The sequence below is a fragment of the Hordeum vulgare genome, chromosome 1H, assembly GCF_904849725.1.
Source record: "Hordeum vulgare subsp. vulgare chromosome 1H, MorexV3_pseudomolecules_assembly, whole genome shotgun sequence".
In the NCBI taxonomy this organism is placed as follows: Eukaryota; Viridiplantae; Streptophyta; class Magnoliopsida; order Poales; family Poaceae; genus Hordeum; species Hordeum vulgare.
In genome coordinates this window covers 20,653,824-20,671,117 of record NC_058518.1, presented here as the reverse complement: position 1 = coordinate 20,671,117, position 17,294 = coordinate 20,653,824, and the positions used below count along the sequence as shown (strand labels likewise).

General features: G+C 43.1%; 2 protein-coding genes across 2 annotated transcripts; one reads left to right on the top strand and one right to left on the bottom strand.

Annotated features, from left to right (window-relative positions):
* Positions 1-5,566: 5,566 nt before the first annotated feature.
* Positions 5,567-10,161, bottom strand: LOC123395653. The gene is made up of 8 exons (XM_045090680.1): positions 10,140-10,161; positions 9,827-10,036; positions 9,499-9,503; positions 8,611-9,126; positions 7,927-8,274; positions 6,423-6,532; positions 6,301-6,338; positions 5,567-5,685 (listed from the first exon to the last, which is right to left on the bottom strand). The coding sequence occupies exons 1-8, from the start codon at positions 10,159-10,161 to the stop codon at positions 5,567-5,569; spliced, it is 1,368 nt and encodes a 455-aa protein (XP_044946615.1).
* Positions 10,162-13,515: 3,354 nt separating this feature from the next.
* LOC123405065 lies at positions 13,516-14,256 on the top strand. The gene has a single exon (XM_045098920.1). The coding sequence runs from the start codon at positions 13,516-13,518 to the stop codon at positions 14,254-14,256; it is 741 nt and encodes a 246-aa protein (XP_044954855.1).
* The last annotated feature ends 3,038 nt before the right edge of the window (positions 14,257-17,294 follow it).

Genomic DNA, 17,294 nt, shown 5'->3' with positions numbered 1-17,294 from the left:
TCTGAAAACTGGCATAAGCTTGCAAATATGTTTCCACCAGAAGGAGCCGCCTTACAGTAGCATGTGGAATGGATGTCGAATAATAGGTGTCCCCAATGAGCCGGACTCATGAAAGATCTGCTATGTTATAAAAAAATTCAAGAAACTTCAATAACATAGCCTGATTCTGGATCCTTATGTTGATGACATCTAATCCACCAGAAGACTTGGGACAACATGCTCTATTCCATGCCACCATCGAGTTACAAAAAGTAACTTGGTCAGATTTTTTGGTCCAAATGAAGTGCCTTCTAACCTTCTCAAAATATTTGATGAACTTGGGGTTTAATTTCAGATTACACGTTGCGTATTTCATCATTGAGGTGGTAAGGCAATTGACAAGGGTGATCCGAGAGGCATGGCAGAGCAAAGAGTAGGTGCTAGATGATTTTCGTTCCACACGATCCTCTAGTGGCATTAAATCAATCATCGATGGACCTCTAAGTAAATGGCATTTTACCAACATCAAAACCGAAAACAGCAGCAAGGTTTCTAGTTGTATCCACATCAAGATTTATCAGCACCATGATGGACCTCTAAAAGTTGATTCTGAGACTTGACGAAAGGGCAAAATCATGCAGCACCTTCAACAAATGAGCTAGCTGATTTGAGCAGGCTGGGAGCACTATGATTGTATCATCTGCGTATTGAATAATGGGATATTTTCCATGCCTCGGTATTGATAAACTTAGATTACCAAGTTCAAATTCATGGTTGATCATATATTGCAACAATTCCACTGCCAGCACAAATAAAAGTGTCGACACAGGATCGCCTTGCCTCACTACCCTTTTGCAATGTAAAGATTTTCCTGGGACAGCATTAAGCAAGATAGAAGAACGGCCAGAAGCAAGAAGGATTCCAGTCCAATTAATCCACCTGTCATTATAACCCAATTTTAGCATCATTGTCAAAACGAGCTCATACTCCACGATATCAAACGCTTTTTCAAAGTCAAGCTTTAGGAGCACAATTTCTCTCCTGGATTGCTAACATTGATAAATGAATTCGAAGGCCCATGCAACTATGCAAGGCAATCTTGGATCGATCTTCCTTAAATAAATCATATTGATTTTCATGAATAATTTGCAAAGAGACTTTCTGTATATGATTGGCTAGCAACTTGGTCAGCAGCTTGAGACAACAATTTAGTAAAGAGATCGAGCGATAATCGTTGACCATGGAAGGGTTTAGCTTCTTGGGAATAAGACTAATGAGAGAAGCGTTTAGACAATCCAGAGAGACTGTACCTTCCCAAAACTGCATGCAAAGAGCATAAAAATCTTCCTTAATAATGTCTCAACATGACTTCAGGAAGCATCCATTAAATCCGTCAGGGCCAGGGGCCTTATCACTTGGGATTTTGTTCACTGCCTTATCAATCTCATTGCGAGTCAAAGGCGCAGAAAGAACACCCAGATCATGGATGGAAGTCATAAGCATATCAAGATTAGATTTCATATCAAAAGGAACCGAAGTTCCTAACCTCTTTAAAAGCATTAAAAAGAGCAGCAGCCTTACTGTCATGATCATCCAAGACAACTCCACTAGGCAAAGTTATGGTAGCAATGGAGTTAATTCTATGCCTCTCCGTAGCCATTCTGTGAAAGAACTTCGTATTCTCATCACCATAGTGAATATAATGTACAATGCAACGTTTGTGCCAATACTGCTGCTTGTAGGAAAGTAAACGCACAATATGATTTTTAAGAATAACTCTGACATTCCACTCATGAATGAACAACTGTATTTTCTCTTCAATGCTATCAATTAATTTCAGAGCATTTTCAGAATTATTAAGCAACAAAGAGAGCCGGGACAAATCTTGACTCCATTGTTTCAGGGCATGTCAAAGCTGTTTAAGGTTTGCATTGAGTTTATTGGTAGGGTCCGTAGCTCTAATTGAAATATTCCAAGCCTTGTGAACCACCTCATGGACCCCTGGGTGTGAAACCCAAAAGTATTCAAGCCTGAAAAAGCTTTGTTCTTGGAATATTTTGGACTGTAAAGAGAAAAGGCAGGGAAGGTGGTCAGATACAGGTCTCGCCAAAGCTTTAACCAGGGTGTTTGGATAAACCGACGCCAGTGATTCGATGTGAAAAACCAGTCTAGCTGCTTGAGGAGAGGCTCTTGCTGCATATTACTCCATGTGAAGGAGGCATCACGAAGCGGAATTTCCAGCAAATTAAGCGATCTAATAATGTCATTAAAAGTGATCCTATCCGTTACGTCTCGACCTGGTCTGTTTCTATTTTCAGGAGACCAAATGAAGTTAAAGTCCACAAGCAGAACACAGTCATCATTTGAGGCAATTCGTAAGTCATAGAGCCAAGAAACAAAATTACCCCTTTCCTCTCGAGCACAAGGACCATAAATATTTGCTAGTGTCCAGTGGCCGATGACTGAGTGGATTTGAATGAAATTGACTAGAGCCCATTGTAATGAATGAACAATCGTGCCAGAAAAGACTGCACTATTCCAGATAACTAAGAGACTGCCAGAGTTACCAACCGAGGGGACAAACACAAATTGATCAAAACGTCTAGGACAAAATTTATGAATGTATGAATGGTCGAAGTGATCACCTTTAGTCTCCTGAAGACATGATAGAACATCCCGAAATATCTATATGCGAATGAAGAGACTATGCTTATTATCAGCGTCAATACCACGAATATTCCAACAAATGATATTCCAAGGGCTAACAGAACGATTCATAGCAATGCACTGGAATAACAGGACCAAGTCTGAGCATAGCATAAGATAGATTGCTGGAATAAAACCTGATGTGCCATGAGAGTAAACAAAAGCAACAAGTTCGTGATAACGCAAAAACAACCTGAAATAAAGAAAGAGCAGGAAACTAAATAGCAGACACACATTATTTAAACTAAGACTCCTCGGTCCCGAGCTTGGTTAGTGTCCCTTGGATGGAGCAACTTCTCCTCCGCCAATTCAGAGGCTTGGATACCACACTTCCCCGAGCCCAATTGTTGCAGGCTTGCGATTGAGAGAGACTCGGGAACTTGAACGGTGGGAGCTGGGTTAGGAATAGCCATAACAAAGGCAGGAGCGATTAAAGATTTGCGCTTGCGAGAGTCTAAAGGTTGTTACGACTGCTCCTGCGCACTTTAGAGGTGACTATCGGATCGAGTGGCAGCCTTTCTACCTTTCTTCTTACTAGAGACCACAGAAGCAGATTCAAGGGAGCTGGTGATTGAATAAGATGGAGTCACGAAGGATTCAAACAGTTGGTTGTCAGTAGAATCAGGACCAGCCAATGCCGTCATATCAACATCAGAGTCGAGCACAAAAGGGGCATCGAACCTTACTGCAGAGGATACAGTCGAACATAGACCCAGGAAATCACCAAAACAAAGCTTCCTGGCAACTTTCCTTTTTTTTTAAAAAGGAAGATTTCCTCCGGCTTCTGCAACTGGCCGACAACTTTCCTAGATGAATCCAGTGCAACTGAGCACTGCTTGAACATGGAATGAACCCCCAGAAACCTGACCAAGCTGAAAAGGATGGCCAGCACTTGGAGGCAACTGAAAGCTTTGGGCAGAGAGGGTCGAGAGGCAGCATTGAGCACTGACAGAGCAAGACAAAAGGAGAGGGATGAACTTCTTTAGACAGAACAACTAAAAAATCATCAGGTAAATAAGGAAGAGCATCTCTGCAAGTGCACAAGTTAACCTGAAACACCTGACACCGCTCCAGGGCACTTTGTTTTGTTCCATTGGGGAACCCTCACCCAAGGCAGTAGCAACTAAAGTGTCATGATAAGCAGAAAATGGGCTATCCATTCCACTATATTTCCTTCAGGGACGACACCATCGAAAAAACCAACACCTTGCTCCCTCAGCATAACCTGATAATTAACCTGACCTCTCGTGCGCGCAGGTACAAACTGAGGAGAGGGCGGAGGAAGATGGGCATAGTTGCCCCCATCGTTACGAGCCAACCAAGCTTAAAGTGTCTAACTTGGAAGGCTTGCTCTGCTCCGTTGTGGTGTGAGGACCAAATAGGGGATGGGCATCTCCATTAGGAGGCAACGCTCACGTCTTCACCCACCAGCGGCACATCATACTCAAATACATTAGCATTATATCAGACCGAAGAAGGACAAGTGGAACGGTCCAAGATCTCCATTGTCCTCCCGTCCCGTCTGGCGCATATAACATAACAAAGTCCATGGGCACAATTAGGAAAGGGCTCATGATCCAAGCTTGAACTAGCACCCCAGACAATGGCTCCCTTGGACTGAACTAGGTCACAAGTTTCCCAAACTAAGATATATACTGCCTTATCGACCCAAAAGTGCGTCTGATAATCTTGACGGGAAGCAAGTAGTAATAAGATCCAAGTGTATCTACCAAACACAGGCATGCACATATTGATTGCTTCATCATGCTTAACAAAGGTAACCTCTACCTCCTCATAAAGCATACTACTTACTATAAGTTCTCCCCAGCCCAGAATAGCATGCATCTCTAAGAGGAAATGCGAATACAGCCCCAACATGTAGAGCGAATCCTTAAAGAAGTGGACAGAAAAACAATCATGATTAAGCAGAGACTAGCAACAACAACAGACCTAGCTTCACCCCGCAGATGGCCCTGATTGTCTCTCTCCGCAACGGGGAAACGATCGTGATTGAGAGGTGTGTTACCTACCACTAAGCGCCAGGTCCGCCGGAGCCCTTGGTCCGCAGCGGCATTACAGAGTACACGCAGAAATAAGTCTTGGTTATTTAGGTAGGTGCCTTGCACTAGCTAGCTAGCGGGTCTGCCAGGCATATGGCACATTTAATTTAGGACATCAGTAGTTCATCATGACGATTATCACGTCATGTGCAACTTCGCAAAACAATCAGAAGCATGGCACGGAATGCTTGGATAACTTGATGGCAGGAAGATGATAACCATATATATAGCAAGCACCCAACCCCAGCCCTGCCGCGACCTGCACCAACAAACAAACAATACCGCAGTCGTAAGATGACTGGCGCATATATATAACCAGGGATTAATCTGCAGATGCTTCTATTTGTTCAGACCTAAGGTGCATCAGATGATCATATGTTGCAAAACCATGAGCATGCTCACAAACTTGAACAAGAAAACAAGCATTCAAGGTGGCCTTACCTCAAGCCTTCTTCAACACTTTGAGCAGCATCGATGCCGCTGTACCAAACAGCTTTCTGGGTTGAGAATTAACTCGTGTACCAATCACCATCCTGGGCTGATGACTAACCGCTGTACCAAACAGCCTTCTGTGTTGCCTCATGTATCTGGGTATAGCATCCACCGGTATTGTCGTAAACAGCTCGTCGGGCTTCTTACTGTATACTACCATGGGAAATCGACCCATCACGCCAGGAGTTTTATCAACAGTCCACCACTTACGGACGCTTGCCTTCTTCGAAGCTTTCTTGCCATCCAAGCCTTCGATAGGTTTCTTCCAAGCCATATCGAGATCCGAGCATTCAGAAGGACGTGCCCATTTGTAGGGGATGATCTTGACATTAGACCGGGCAGATAACACCGATCTCCACCATGGGAAGAAGCTTCTCCTGGCGAGTTTGAGCTCCCATCGTCTCGGTTTTCTCTTTCTTGTAGCCTGGCTCCAACATCAAATGAACATCTGAATGTTAAAAACCTCAAAACATCAAACAGTGAAGCCTGCCAGCAGCACTGCCTTCAGATATTACATAATTCGATTATGGAAAATCTAATATCACTAAACCTACTCATAATTTTGTTTGATGAGTGGAATTTTATTGACTAAAGGTACAAACCACAAAGCATCTTTAAGTAGCATGTTAAGCTTCTAAATGAGTATGCTGCGTGCAATTTGCTAGTACCTCTACATTCCAGGATTGGCTGCTTTGTGTCACCAACCCAATCGTATTTTGGCATGTGTGTGTGTGTGTGTGTGTGTGTGTGTGAGAGAGAGAGAGAGAGAGAAGCATTAAGACAGAATTTTATCACAGATTGGATAGCTCCCAGATCAATTCAACTTGAATAACCAAATTATATGTAGTGTCATGAAAATCAAACAAAATAAATCTTTGGACATGATGTTTTCATATATTTACCTTATTCACTACTGTCTGTAGATAATCCATTTCTAGAGCTTCCCTGTTTGTGTCACTTTCCCCTGATTTTGATCATATCATATCCAACAACAAATAATTAGCGTTGTCCCCCCCCCCCCCAATCTTGAAAGAAATGCTTCAATCAATACACAGATACATACCAATATTCTCACTGGACAACACATCCTCATAGGGGTAGCTTCAAGAACAAGTGGACGAAATAATTAAATAAAGATCATATCAGTTGTGTATGTATACAAAACAGTCCTTGGACAAAACTTACATGTTTCCAATTTCTATGCATTCACTAGTAGGGCAAATACCATTATCCTTGAGAATTGAGGAAACACGTTCAATGACCTCCAAATGGGGCACCTGCATGAAATACGGCACCTGCATGACCATTTTAAGTTGTGAGATATATGTCATGAGCACCATGAATCATGATGACTGAGATATGACAGAAATAATTGTTGGCAGCAGGAACAATATTAATATAATACAAGTGGAAAGGTGACACAAAGAATTGTTGGCAGCGAGATATATGTCATGAGCACCATGTTTGAACTTTTAGTATATACTCCCTCCGTTTCTAAATATTTGTCTTTTTAAAGATTCAACTACGGACTACATACGAAGCAAAATGAATGAATCTACACTTTAAATTATGTCTATATACATCTGTATGTAGTCCGTAGTGAAATATCTAAAAAGACATATTTAGGAACGGAGGGAGTATATATTGAGTTCAGCCATCCCCTACTGTTCTTGCTCCAACAGAAACTGAACAGAACCCTATGAAATAGCAAGATGAGCATACAATGATTTATTTGGTCAATATATGTGCCAAGCAGCTACAAAGTATATCAGGAGCAATGACACTAGCAGATGTTCTCTACTCATGCACCATGAACAATAACATTTACCACAATGCAAGTAACTTCATTGCAATGCTAACAGTAGGTTTCAATGTATTACTAGCATATTCTAACAGAAGGTAGTGGAATATTCTTTCAGTGGTATGGCGTGCATGTCAACTACAAGGCGCGCGTGGCGACTTCCGCCAATCTCAAGATATGCCACCTCGGTGTCTCGGATGTGCTCATAGGGGTAGGGTGTGCATATGTGCGTTCATAGTAGTGAGTGTGCGTCTACGTCTTTACTGTGTTCCTAAAAATATATTCCCTCTGTCCCATAATACAAGACCTTATTACATCTAATATGTGAATAAGGTCTTATATTATGGGACGGGGGGAGTATATAACAAACCAAATACACCCCTGACAGTCAAAGCTGCACAACCGCCTAGGCACCCCAAATACACCCATGATAAACAAATCTGTAAGAGCCTATGCAACGCTAGGAGAACACTAACCGCGTCGACTACACCTAGCGCTAATTTGAGCCTCCATTCCCAAAACGAGAAGTTTTCGCGAAGAAGAGGGGGTCTAAATGAGCTTCATATTTTGAAAGTCATTTGACAAAACTGTATTTGCTGCCAATAACCCGAAATAAATCTTACATTCTTGACTGAACCTATAATAACTACTCCCTCAGTCCCAAAATAAGTGTCTCAACTTTATACTAACCTTAGTACAAAGTTGTACTAAGGTTAAGACACTTATTTTAGGACGGAGCAAGTATTAGATATATTGCAAATTTCGTTCAGTCTTTATAAAAATATTATATTTATCAGATAGTGCAGGATTTACCAAAAATCCAATATACTTTCTTGTAAAGCAGAGAAAATCAAGGAATTGTAACAGCAAGCACCAACAGAATGATACCTCTAGATGCTTCTGAATGTATGAATCAAGACCTTCACCAGCTTTGGAAATTACATGAACAAGCATCAATGCCATATTATTAAGCTTTATCCTTGCCTCCACTTGTTGACCCTTCTCAGACTGCAAAGCAATATTGTTGTTCCAAATACGGTCACAGATAATAGCAAACCCATCTGACCTACTATCTCCATTTCTCTTGCGAGAAGTTCCCTTGCGTATCTGCTCTTGAGCTGCCATGAGCAAAACAGCTGTCTCGGCAAGCTTTCCCTCTTTTATGTAATTCCACAGCTCATCCAATAGATTATCTGTGTGTTTTGCAATCAGCCGAGTCGTATCCAAGAAGATCTTCTGCAAAAGCCACCAACACGGAACAAAAACGGAGTCCTTTTAGAATTTACAGTCAAGATGGTAGTGCTGATAAACTTAAAACTGTGTTCTCACCAACAATCTAAATAAAATCACAATCTTATTTTCTTTGTTAACAACAAAATAGAGTTTATTTCTCTCAACAAAGAGTCAAAGGCTAAAAAATGTCACTACAGCATAGAAAACAATTCCAACTATGACAAATGGAGATGTAGAAATTCAAGGTTCTTTGAGTATTATTGTTATGTCAGTTATTTAAGATATGTGACTTTGCTATGCTGGAGTAGCAAATTGTGAAGGGGTGGATGTGAGACAAACCATTTCAGGTAGGCACAGAAGATGGATGAGCTTGAAGATAAAGTTGGAATCTGCCTCGCTGTAATCCCGATGCTCGTGATTAGGGTATAGACTGTCTTCCAGATACTTATGCATGCAGGTGTTCTCAACTGCAACATGGAGTGGGAGAAGGCCCTCGATGACCTCAGCACCGGCTGTTCGTAGATTGGCGGACGCGCCGTGGCGGATGAGCAACTGAATCATGTCGACCGAAAATATTTCAGCAGTTTGGTGGAGGGGATAGTACCCATACTGGTTCATGCAGTTGGGACCGGCCCGGCACCCATCAAGCTCAGGTGCCTGACCCTCCAAGGCAACTTTGACACATTTCACCGCATTTTGTGCAATCAAATGGTTCAAAGTCTCCGGGGTGATGATCGAACCCCATTGCGTGCCCTGCCCATTCCCCCGCATAAAGCGGAGAAAGCGCCGGACACTATCCTTATCCAGGATGGGTGCCAAATGGTGCACTTTATCATGGAAGAGATGATTCACCTCCTAAATTGATCCATTCAGAATCAAAAGAGATGAAAGGAAATCAGTTATCCAATTAGCAAAGCAAAATGAAATAAACAACACACTATGGGACAACCAAGCAAAAATGTTGCACAGGTATCGCACACACAAAATACTACAGGAAAACGTAAAATATAAATAACCAAATGATTTTTTTTTCAAATGCAGAGAACCTTAGGGGTGCGGTCTGGGAAGATTATACTGGATGCTCTGAGGACACCAAGTGCAGCTTTTTTCTCACGTGACCACTGCAAAGAGAGGGACGGTGGCGTCAAGGGCTATTCTAGGGAAAGCAAACATGATAGAAATGCCATAAAGTTCAAAAAAAAAAAAAAAGTTGGTTAGTTACTGCACCTTAACTACAAAACGGATAGCGTCACTTAAGTTATCTCCATCACAAGGAGGGCATGAAGGAAACGGAGGATACGGAGGATTCCATGGATCGTATTCATCCGTGCTTGATCCATCAGTAGTGGTAGTATCTTCACGGTATGTGGTTTTCATTGCCTCCTCCTTGCCCATTTTATCCATTGCTACCGAACTGGCCAGGAATCCCAGTTCGGACTGTTTGTTTGGCTGAAAGAATTTTAACCTAGAATTGCATAACAGTTCCAGCCGATGGATCAGGGGCGGATCTAGACGGTGGGCCCGCTGGATGAAGACGGAAAAAAGGACGGCATACCTGATGAAAACCCAATGGCCGGATCGGAGCTTGCGGACGGCGGCGCGATGAGAGGAAGAAGGTGAACGTACGGCGGCGGCGGCGGTGGCGACGCGCGAGCGAGAAGGGGCGGGGATTCAGACGTCGGCGGTAACGTCGGGTCTATTATTGCGTTGGGGCGACGGGGGTTTATATGGGCACGGAAAGACCGCCGGTCTTCTTTCCAAATTGCTAGCCAGTGAACATTCACCCCATGTAAAAAAGCGGCAAACGATATTTACTCACAAAGATAATGCAGATCCGACCCTAGTTTAAAAATACGTTCAAATCTAACCTCTTTGCTTGACGCCGTCCATCGTGGCGTTTGGGTTGCAAAGGAGACGCCACGCACCCCAGCGTCTGGCTCGGCCCCCCCCCCCCCTCCCCATCCGTTGACTGGCTGACGTGGCAAAGGGGCCAGACGCCAGGGGCCATGGCGTCTGGTCCCAAACCCAAATGTCGGCGTCTCGCTCGAGTCACTTACCTGCATACCCTTCTTTCTGCCTCACCCCCACCTCCTAACAGAGAACCCCATCTCTCTTGCCCCCCTCTCCCCCTTACACCCCACCCCTTTGATCTACTCCCTCCTCCACCAAAATCCTTTGATCTGAGCCCCGCAAGCTTCCTTGAGGTAATCTTCCCCGATCCCTTTAATTTCTTTTTTGTTTCAACATCTTATTTTGAGAGTATTTTTGAATATTAGGTTGTGTTAGATAAATAGGTTACTTGTTAGTTTTAGGGATTTCTTTGTGGTTGTTTGATTATATAGGTTTGTTCAATATGTTGGTATATTATTTTGGACTTTGGGGTATTTTGTTGAATATGATGTGTTGTAGATTTTATTTAATAATTTAGTGTATCATATGATGTGGACATAATGGATTGATTTTAGGCAACCAATTTTTTTTGACTAACAATGCCGATGGGTATGCTCCGGTAGATTTGAATATATTTTAGGTCTGTCAATTAATTAGTTTAAATATATTTTAGGTTCTCCGGTAGTTTAATCTGCCATGGTTTCTTGGAGCGAGGGATCAAGCTCTTCTTGGGATTACGATAGTGTGACCAACCGGGTACTTTAATTTCAGGTTTCCAACATTTACGGTTAGGTTTACGATTCTTCATTTCGGGATTTCATAACAGTTCGGTGTCTTCTGCTTTTAGATTCCTAGGACTATCCCATGCTATGAATGGAGTGGCATTGCTCATGAACTATCTTCTCATTGTATGCATCTAGAGTCTTGCCTCGGGCAAGTTGCATTTCAATCTACTAACACTAGTCGGCATTTTCTTGCTTGTGCAAAGGAGAAGGTATGTTGCACTGTAATTAGTTAATCTTAGTTAGTTTTCTGCTCCACTCAATTTCATGTATGTTAATCACTGAAATTGTTTTGAATTTTAGGCAAAAGAAAAGTGCTGCTATCTGGAGTGGATAGACACTGAGTGGTCCGTTGCTATGTAGTTTTGCATAGGTCAATTGTGGAGCATGCATGACAAAGAAAACGAGGACAGAATCAGAGAAAATCTGAAGCTGGGTGAAGAAAAGAGGAAGATGGAGGAAGAGCTTCGATTTTTCAAACATGATTTTGCAAAAATGGTGGCTGACAAGGAGGAGGCTATTAATCAGCTTGGTAGTGTTAGGTTGGCTATCAGTGATCTGAAAGAGGAGATTGAGAAGAAGAAGTTGGCAGACTATTCTTCCACCAATCTACATCAGGTACTCAGGGCGAAGGCAGAGAAGGAGAGGGACCAGCTTGTGCTAGAGAGAGACCAAATGAAGAAAGAGAAGAAAAAGCTGAAGTGCATCATTTCTGATATGATGAAACGGAACCATGGCTATAAGGACAAGGTCAAGAAATTGAAGGAGATATGTGATGAATTTTAAGTTGAACTATCCAGTACTACAATTTGTATTCAATTATCCAGTAGTATCGAACTATTTGTGAACCTATTGTTGTCGAAACTATGTATGTGAGCTTATGGTTGTCGACACTATTTCTGAATTTTCTAAATTTTTTGAACACACGCACTGCAAGTTCTACACACAAGTTGCACTTTGGAGTTTGACTGCTGGCACACCCAGACGCCAGGTACCTTGGCATTTGGGCCTCGGGGAGGGGAAGAGAACAGGGGCCACACACCATGAAGGCTGGCGTTTGGGCATCAGGGGAAACGCCATAGACCCTGGCGTTTGGGCCTGGAGGGGGAAGGGGAGAGTGCCTGCTGGTGGCTCAGGGGGCAGACGCCACTGAGCCTGGTGTTTGGGCATCAGGGGCAGACACTTAAGATATGTCAGTTGCCATAGGTGCTTTACAATACTTAACACTTACACGTCCTGACATTTCTTATGTTGTAAACAAGGTATGTCAGTATCTCCATGCTCCTAGCACTACTCATTGGACTGCAGTCAAGAGAATTTTGAGGTATCTTAAGTTTTCAGAGGGGCTTGGACTTTAGATTACCAAGTCCTCTTCTATGCTTGTTACTCCCTACTCCGATGCAGACTGGGGAGGATGTGTTGATGATAGAAGGTCTACTAGTGATTTGTTGTGATTCTGGGAACTAATCTTGTGTCATGGAGTGCAAGAAAGCAGACTACAGTCTCCAGGTCAAGCAGTGAGGCTGAATACAAAGCTTTGGCAAATGCCACAGCTGAAGTAACCTGGATACAAACACTACTCTATGAGCTTGGAATTAAAACTCCAAAAGCTGTCACACTATGGTGTGATAGTATTGGTGCAACTTATCTGTCAGCCAATCCTGTCTTTCATGCACGCATGAAACATATTGAAGTTGATTGTCATTTCATCAGAGAAAGAGTAGCTAGAAAGCTTCTCGAGATTTGATCTATGCCTACAGGAGATCAACTTGCTGATGGATTCACAAACCACTCATTATGAGGAGGTTAGATGAGTTCAAGTATAATCTCAACCTTAACAGAAGTTCATGAGGTTTAGATTGAGGGGGAGTGTTAGAGTATGTATAGGATAGAGGATATATGTTTAAACTTGTAAACCTATTCTATCTCTTCTTCCTCTCCCTCTGTAATCGAACTTCTGAGATCATCAATCTCTTTCTTGTACTCCAAAGTTTACCTAATATATATAGGTACGCGGCCCGAGCAAAGGGTTCGACGCTTCCAACATACTCCTTCAACAATCTCTTTCTTGTACGCCTGAGTAATTTACATGTCGGGCTGCCTGCTAGCGCCACCAGTGGCCGAGGACGCCTCATCGCCCGTCCTACCCTGGTCTGCCTAAGGATCCTTCTAAACCTCCCCCGTGAACCAGATTTCTCCGGCGAGCCTGCCTTGGCACCACCGGCGGCTCCGAGCCTCTCCCCGCCGGCCTTCCCGCACCGCTGTTTCTTCCCAAAATAATCATGCATTTACCATCACGCCAGGATACAGGTGGAGAAGATATGAAAGAAAACTCGGATTCCCGTCCGTGTGTTTTTACAGTTCCCAAATCACTCCTTCTTTACTTATTACTCATCGAGAATCCAAAGGGACAACCGCAAACGCTTCTCGTCGGTTGATCACTCTCCAGCAACCAAATCTCTTCGCCTCCCTCCTTAATTTTGATCCACACCGCACCTAGTATATATGTCCCACCAGACACCACCAGTCATCTTCACCTCGACTGAGCATCTCCTCGAACCATCAGCTAGCCATGTCTTCCAGCAACAAGATCTCGCTGAAGCTGCTGGTGGACACCAAGTCCAAGAAGGTGCTGTTCGCGGAGGCCGGCAAGGAGTTCGTCGACTTCGTCTTCAGCCTGCTGACCCTCCCCATCGGCGCCGTGGTGAAGCTCATCTCCGCCGGCACCATGCAGGGGAGCATAGGCCGGCTGTACCAGAGCGTCGACAACATCGGCTCCTCCTACCTGCAGCCCAACAAGGACAAGTCCGAGCTGCTCCAGCCCAAGGTGCTGCACCCGGACGCCCGGGAGCTGCTGCTTCTGCAGGGCGGCGGCGGCGGCGAGGGCTCCTCCCCGTCCTCCTCCCCACTCGCCAGGTTCAAGATGTACACCTGCTCGGGCTACTGCGCCACCGCCACCATGGAGGCCAAGGCGGCGTGCCCGCAGTGCAAGCAGGCCATGGCCACCGAGGTCACCTTCGTGCTGCCGTCCGCCGCGCCCAAGACCTCCTCCTCCACGGCGGCTGCCGCCGGCGACGAGACCGGAGGGTACGTCAAGGGGCTCGTCACCTACATGGTGACCGACGGGCTGGAGGTGACCCCCATGTCAGCCATCTCCAGCATCACCCTCATCAACAAGTTCAGCGTCAACAAGGACGTGGAGCTCGCCGAGAAGTTCGTCAGCGTCGGCATGGACGAGGGGCTCGGCCTCCTCAAGGCGGCGCTGCGCTCCGACACCGTGCTCTCCGACGTCTTCCTCGCCAAGAAGAAGTGATCGGCGATGCACGTACCTAGTACGTGCCTCTGCATGCCGAGGGAATAATAATAATTAAAAAACTGAACTGATGTTTCGTCTGGCAGCATGGTGCGTGTCTCCTTGTTAATTCATCATCGTTCCTGGTTTATGCTTGTTAATCGATCTGTCTCAAGACTAGCTATTCCGATCGCTGCAACGTATAATAGTTTTGTGCCCTATGAAACAATGTTGGGACATTCCCCTGTGGTTCATGTATGGAAACAGTGGCGAATCTTGAGAAAAAATGAAGGAGGAGCTCAATGTTAACTATGTGAAGAAAAACGCATTAACTCTCAATTTTGTAACTTAAATGATACTATTTTTTATGATGAATACTACTAAATTATGTTTTTTAATTTTTGAAGGGGGGGCTCAAGCCTGTTGAAGCACCCCTTAGATTCCCCACTGTGTGGAACAACGTCAAAAGATGCAGTCGCTGGTTTTTTTCTTCTTTTTTGTCCTTTTTTGAAACAAGATAAAAGATTTACCATTTTTATTAACTAAGAAGAGGTTTTGTTACAAGAAAACCGTCAAAACAATTACTCTTGTGGCATTACATTGCGTAAATGTTTGGGCATTACATCTATCTATACTAATACTAATTCTAGACTTCTTAGAAATTTTCATAATAATTAGAATTTACGAACCGTTAATCTGGTGGGACCGAAATATTACGGTGTAGATTGACTCATGAAGGCATTCATTAAAAAAAATCCATTGTTTAATTCTCCAAAAAAACAATTAAAAAGTCCACAAATCTTTCTGGTTGTAATAACTAAAATAAAATCCTAACGACATACACAGCCCTCCATATTATTCCTTAATTATCTCTCTCCCCACGTGGAAACATATTCTCTCTCCCCCCGTGTAAGCGCATGTTCCTTTATCTCTCTGTTTTCTCTCTTCCACGTATCTTCTTCTCTCCATACTCTCTCTTTTGGGATCGAAAAAAAAAACCATCATCTCTCTGCAACCCGAAGGAAACGAGTTTGGTGCCATGGATCCAATTGATCAAGATCTTACTGCCTCAAATATGAGTTGCTCATCTAGATCGGTCACACTCTTCGATCTGACACACATCTCGCTGATCTCAGGTAACCATGCTCTCATCTTCGAAGTCAAATCATGGGCTGCTTTGATCTAGAACATCTGACAGACTAGGAGTAATACTTATATGTTTTCCATACATGGATGCATTGGTGTGATCCTCCTGTAGGTTCTAAATCTTTGAATCACACCCAGATCTGAAGTGGTGTATCCCTTTGTTGGAGGCCTCTAATCTAATCTCCTCATCCAAGTCTAACACGTCCCGCTCTCCAGGATTTCTTTGGTTGATGAAGAAGAAGGGTTCCAAATTCTGACCCTGCTGTACTGGTGGCACAGTCCGTCCTCGCCACTGCAACAAGCGGAGTTCGTTCCAGCGATCACGCATCTATGGAAGCTAATTAAACTACTTGGACTGATCAGATGGGGAAAAACAGACAAGTACATGGCAGCTAGCTGATTGATTCATGTACAGTACATGCACGTACATATATCGTTATTTGCCTTCGGCCATAGATACATCCTACTTATGTATTTTGGATTCTATTATTGCAGGTTGACTAAATAGTTATTGACAAGCTAGCTTTATACTTGGAGATCGATTCAGGCAACATCGCAGCAGGGAGCAGATGAATTCAGTTTTTGCAGCCCCTTTCACTAGATAGTACGTCGCAACTCGACGGATAATCTCAGTTAAAGAAAACCTAAGCCCGGACCAACACGTGAGTCATTTTATAAGAATTCAACGGATCAGTATTCGCATTTGTGGAAATCCAGAAGTACATTTTCTAGGACTTTAAGCAAATAGCACAAGTGCTCCATGCAGCTCAACTTCTACCCAAGTGTGCACTACTTTCTCCCTATTTTCTTAAGTTTTCGTTATTCTGACTTCTTTTGGTTCTTAAATTATACCCAGTTGTGGTTACGGTAGTTGTTTGTTTCATAGAAGGTTTGAGTAGGCCTTTCTGTCATCAATTATATGGATGGATTTTGTTCAATCTTACTGACAAAAAGACAATTTCCCTTTTGGTGACATGGAAAAAACTGAGAGTGTCATGTGTGAGATGAGAGAGGCAAATGATATGGCTCTTTATCATGTCGTGCGTGTCGCAACCATGTGTTACAAAAAGTTTAAGTACATGTATTGTATCCTTTTCCTGGTTTATACTTGAATGCATCCCAACTTTACCATTAGATTCGGGTTAGCCAAGCATCTCCTATCCAAATATTGTCTAGCGATATTCTATACCGTTTTGAGTGATGTTGTGAGAGTACGCATGCAGTTTGTATTGCTTACAGTAATAGGACAACCAAGATTTGACTCCATTTTTGTACTCCTTACTTTTTGACTTGCGCCTTGAATAATCTTAAAAATTCGCGTTACTTTGATCTATTATATAAAAGTGTTGCTTTCTTTGTTTTCTGCAATTTAGGTCTAAAACAATAGCGTGTGATTGTACTTCAATGAAAGTACTTATGACACGCCAGTAAGCTCAACAGCAGCGAATTTATGATGAAGAGATCAAATGATCGGTTACCAAGTTCTGGTCATAGATAAGAAGGTTTGGACTACATGACATACAATTTTAAGGTAACATCTGCTTTAAATTACCATCCAGTTGAACCCGACAAGATGCTTATTTTGTTGCACATGGGACATAAAAGGTCTAAAACAAATCCTAAAAATAGCAAGCTTCACGTTTCCTAAAATTTATATTCTTTCAACACGAGAGATGGCCAGAAGATTTACCAGGTAGTATTTACTCTGCACATACCCATATACTCCCTCCATTCCTTTATGTAAGGTGTATTACTTTTGACACGGTGATCAAGACACATAATTAAACACATGCTAGGACGAAATTAACCTTGGCTAAATTATTGATTAGCTACAATTAAATCATTTAGGCTAGATAAGTAAGAGATACACGCTATCGGGAAGGAGATACTTTCCTTTTGCTCTTTACATGAAG

What these genes read in the sequence shown, in the direction of transcription:
- LOC123395653 (XM_045090680.1), bottom strand. Translation starts at nt 10,161, where the DNA reads ATGGACGGCGTCAAGCAAAGAG. An exon ending in TGCATAGAAATTGGAAACAT is followed by an intron (nt 6,339 to 6,422) that starts GTAAGTTTTGTC and finishes TTGTTCTTGAAG; the next exon opens with CTACCCCTATGAGGATGTGT. An exon ending in GTTGTCCAGTGAGAATATTG is followed by an intron (nt 5,686 to 6,300) that starts GTATGTATCTGT and finishes TTTAACATTCAG; the next exon opens with ATGTTCATTTGATGTTGGAG.
- LOC123405065 (XM_045098920.1), top strand. Translation starts at nt 13,516, where the DNA reads ATGTCTTCCAGCAACAAGATCTCGCTGAAGCTGCTGGTGGACACCAAG.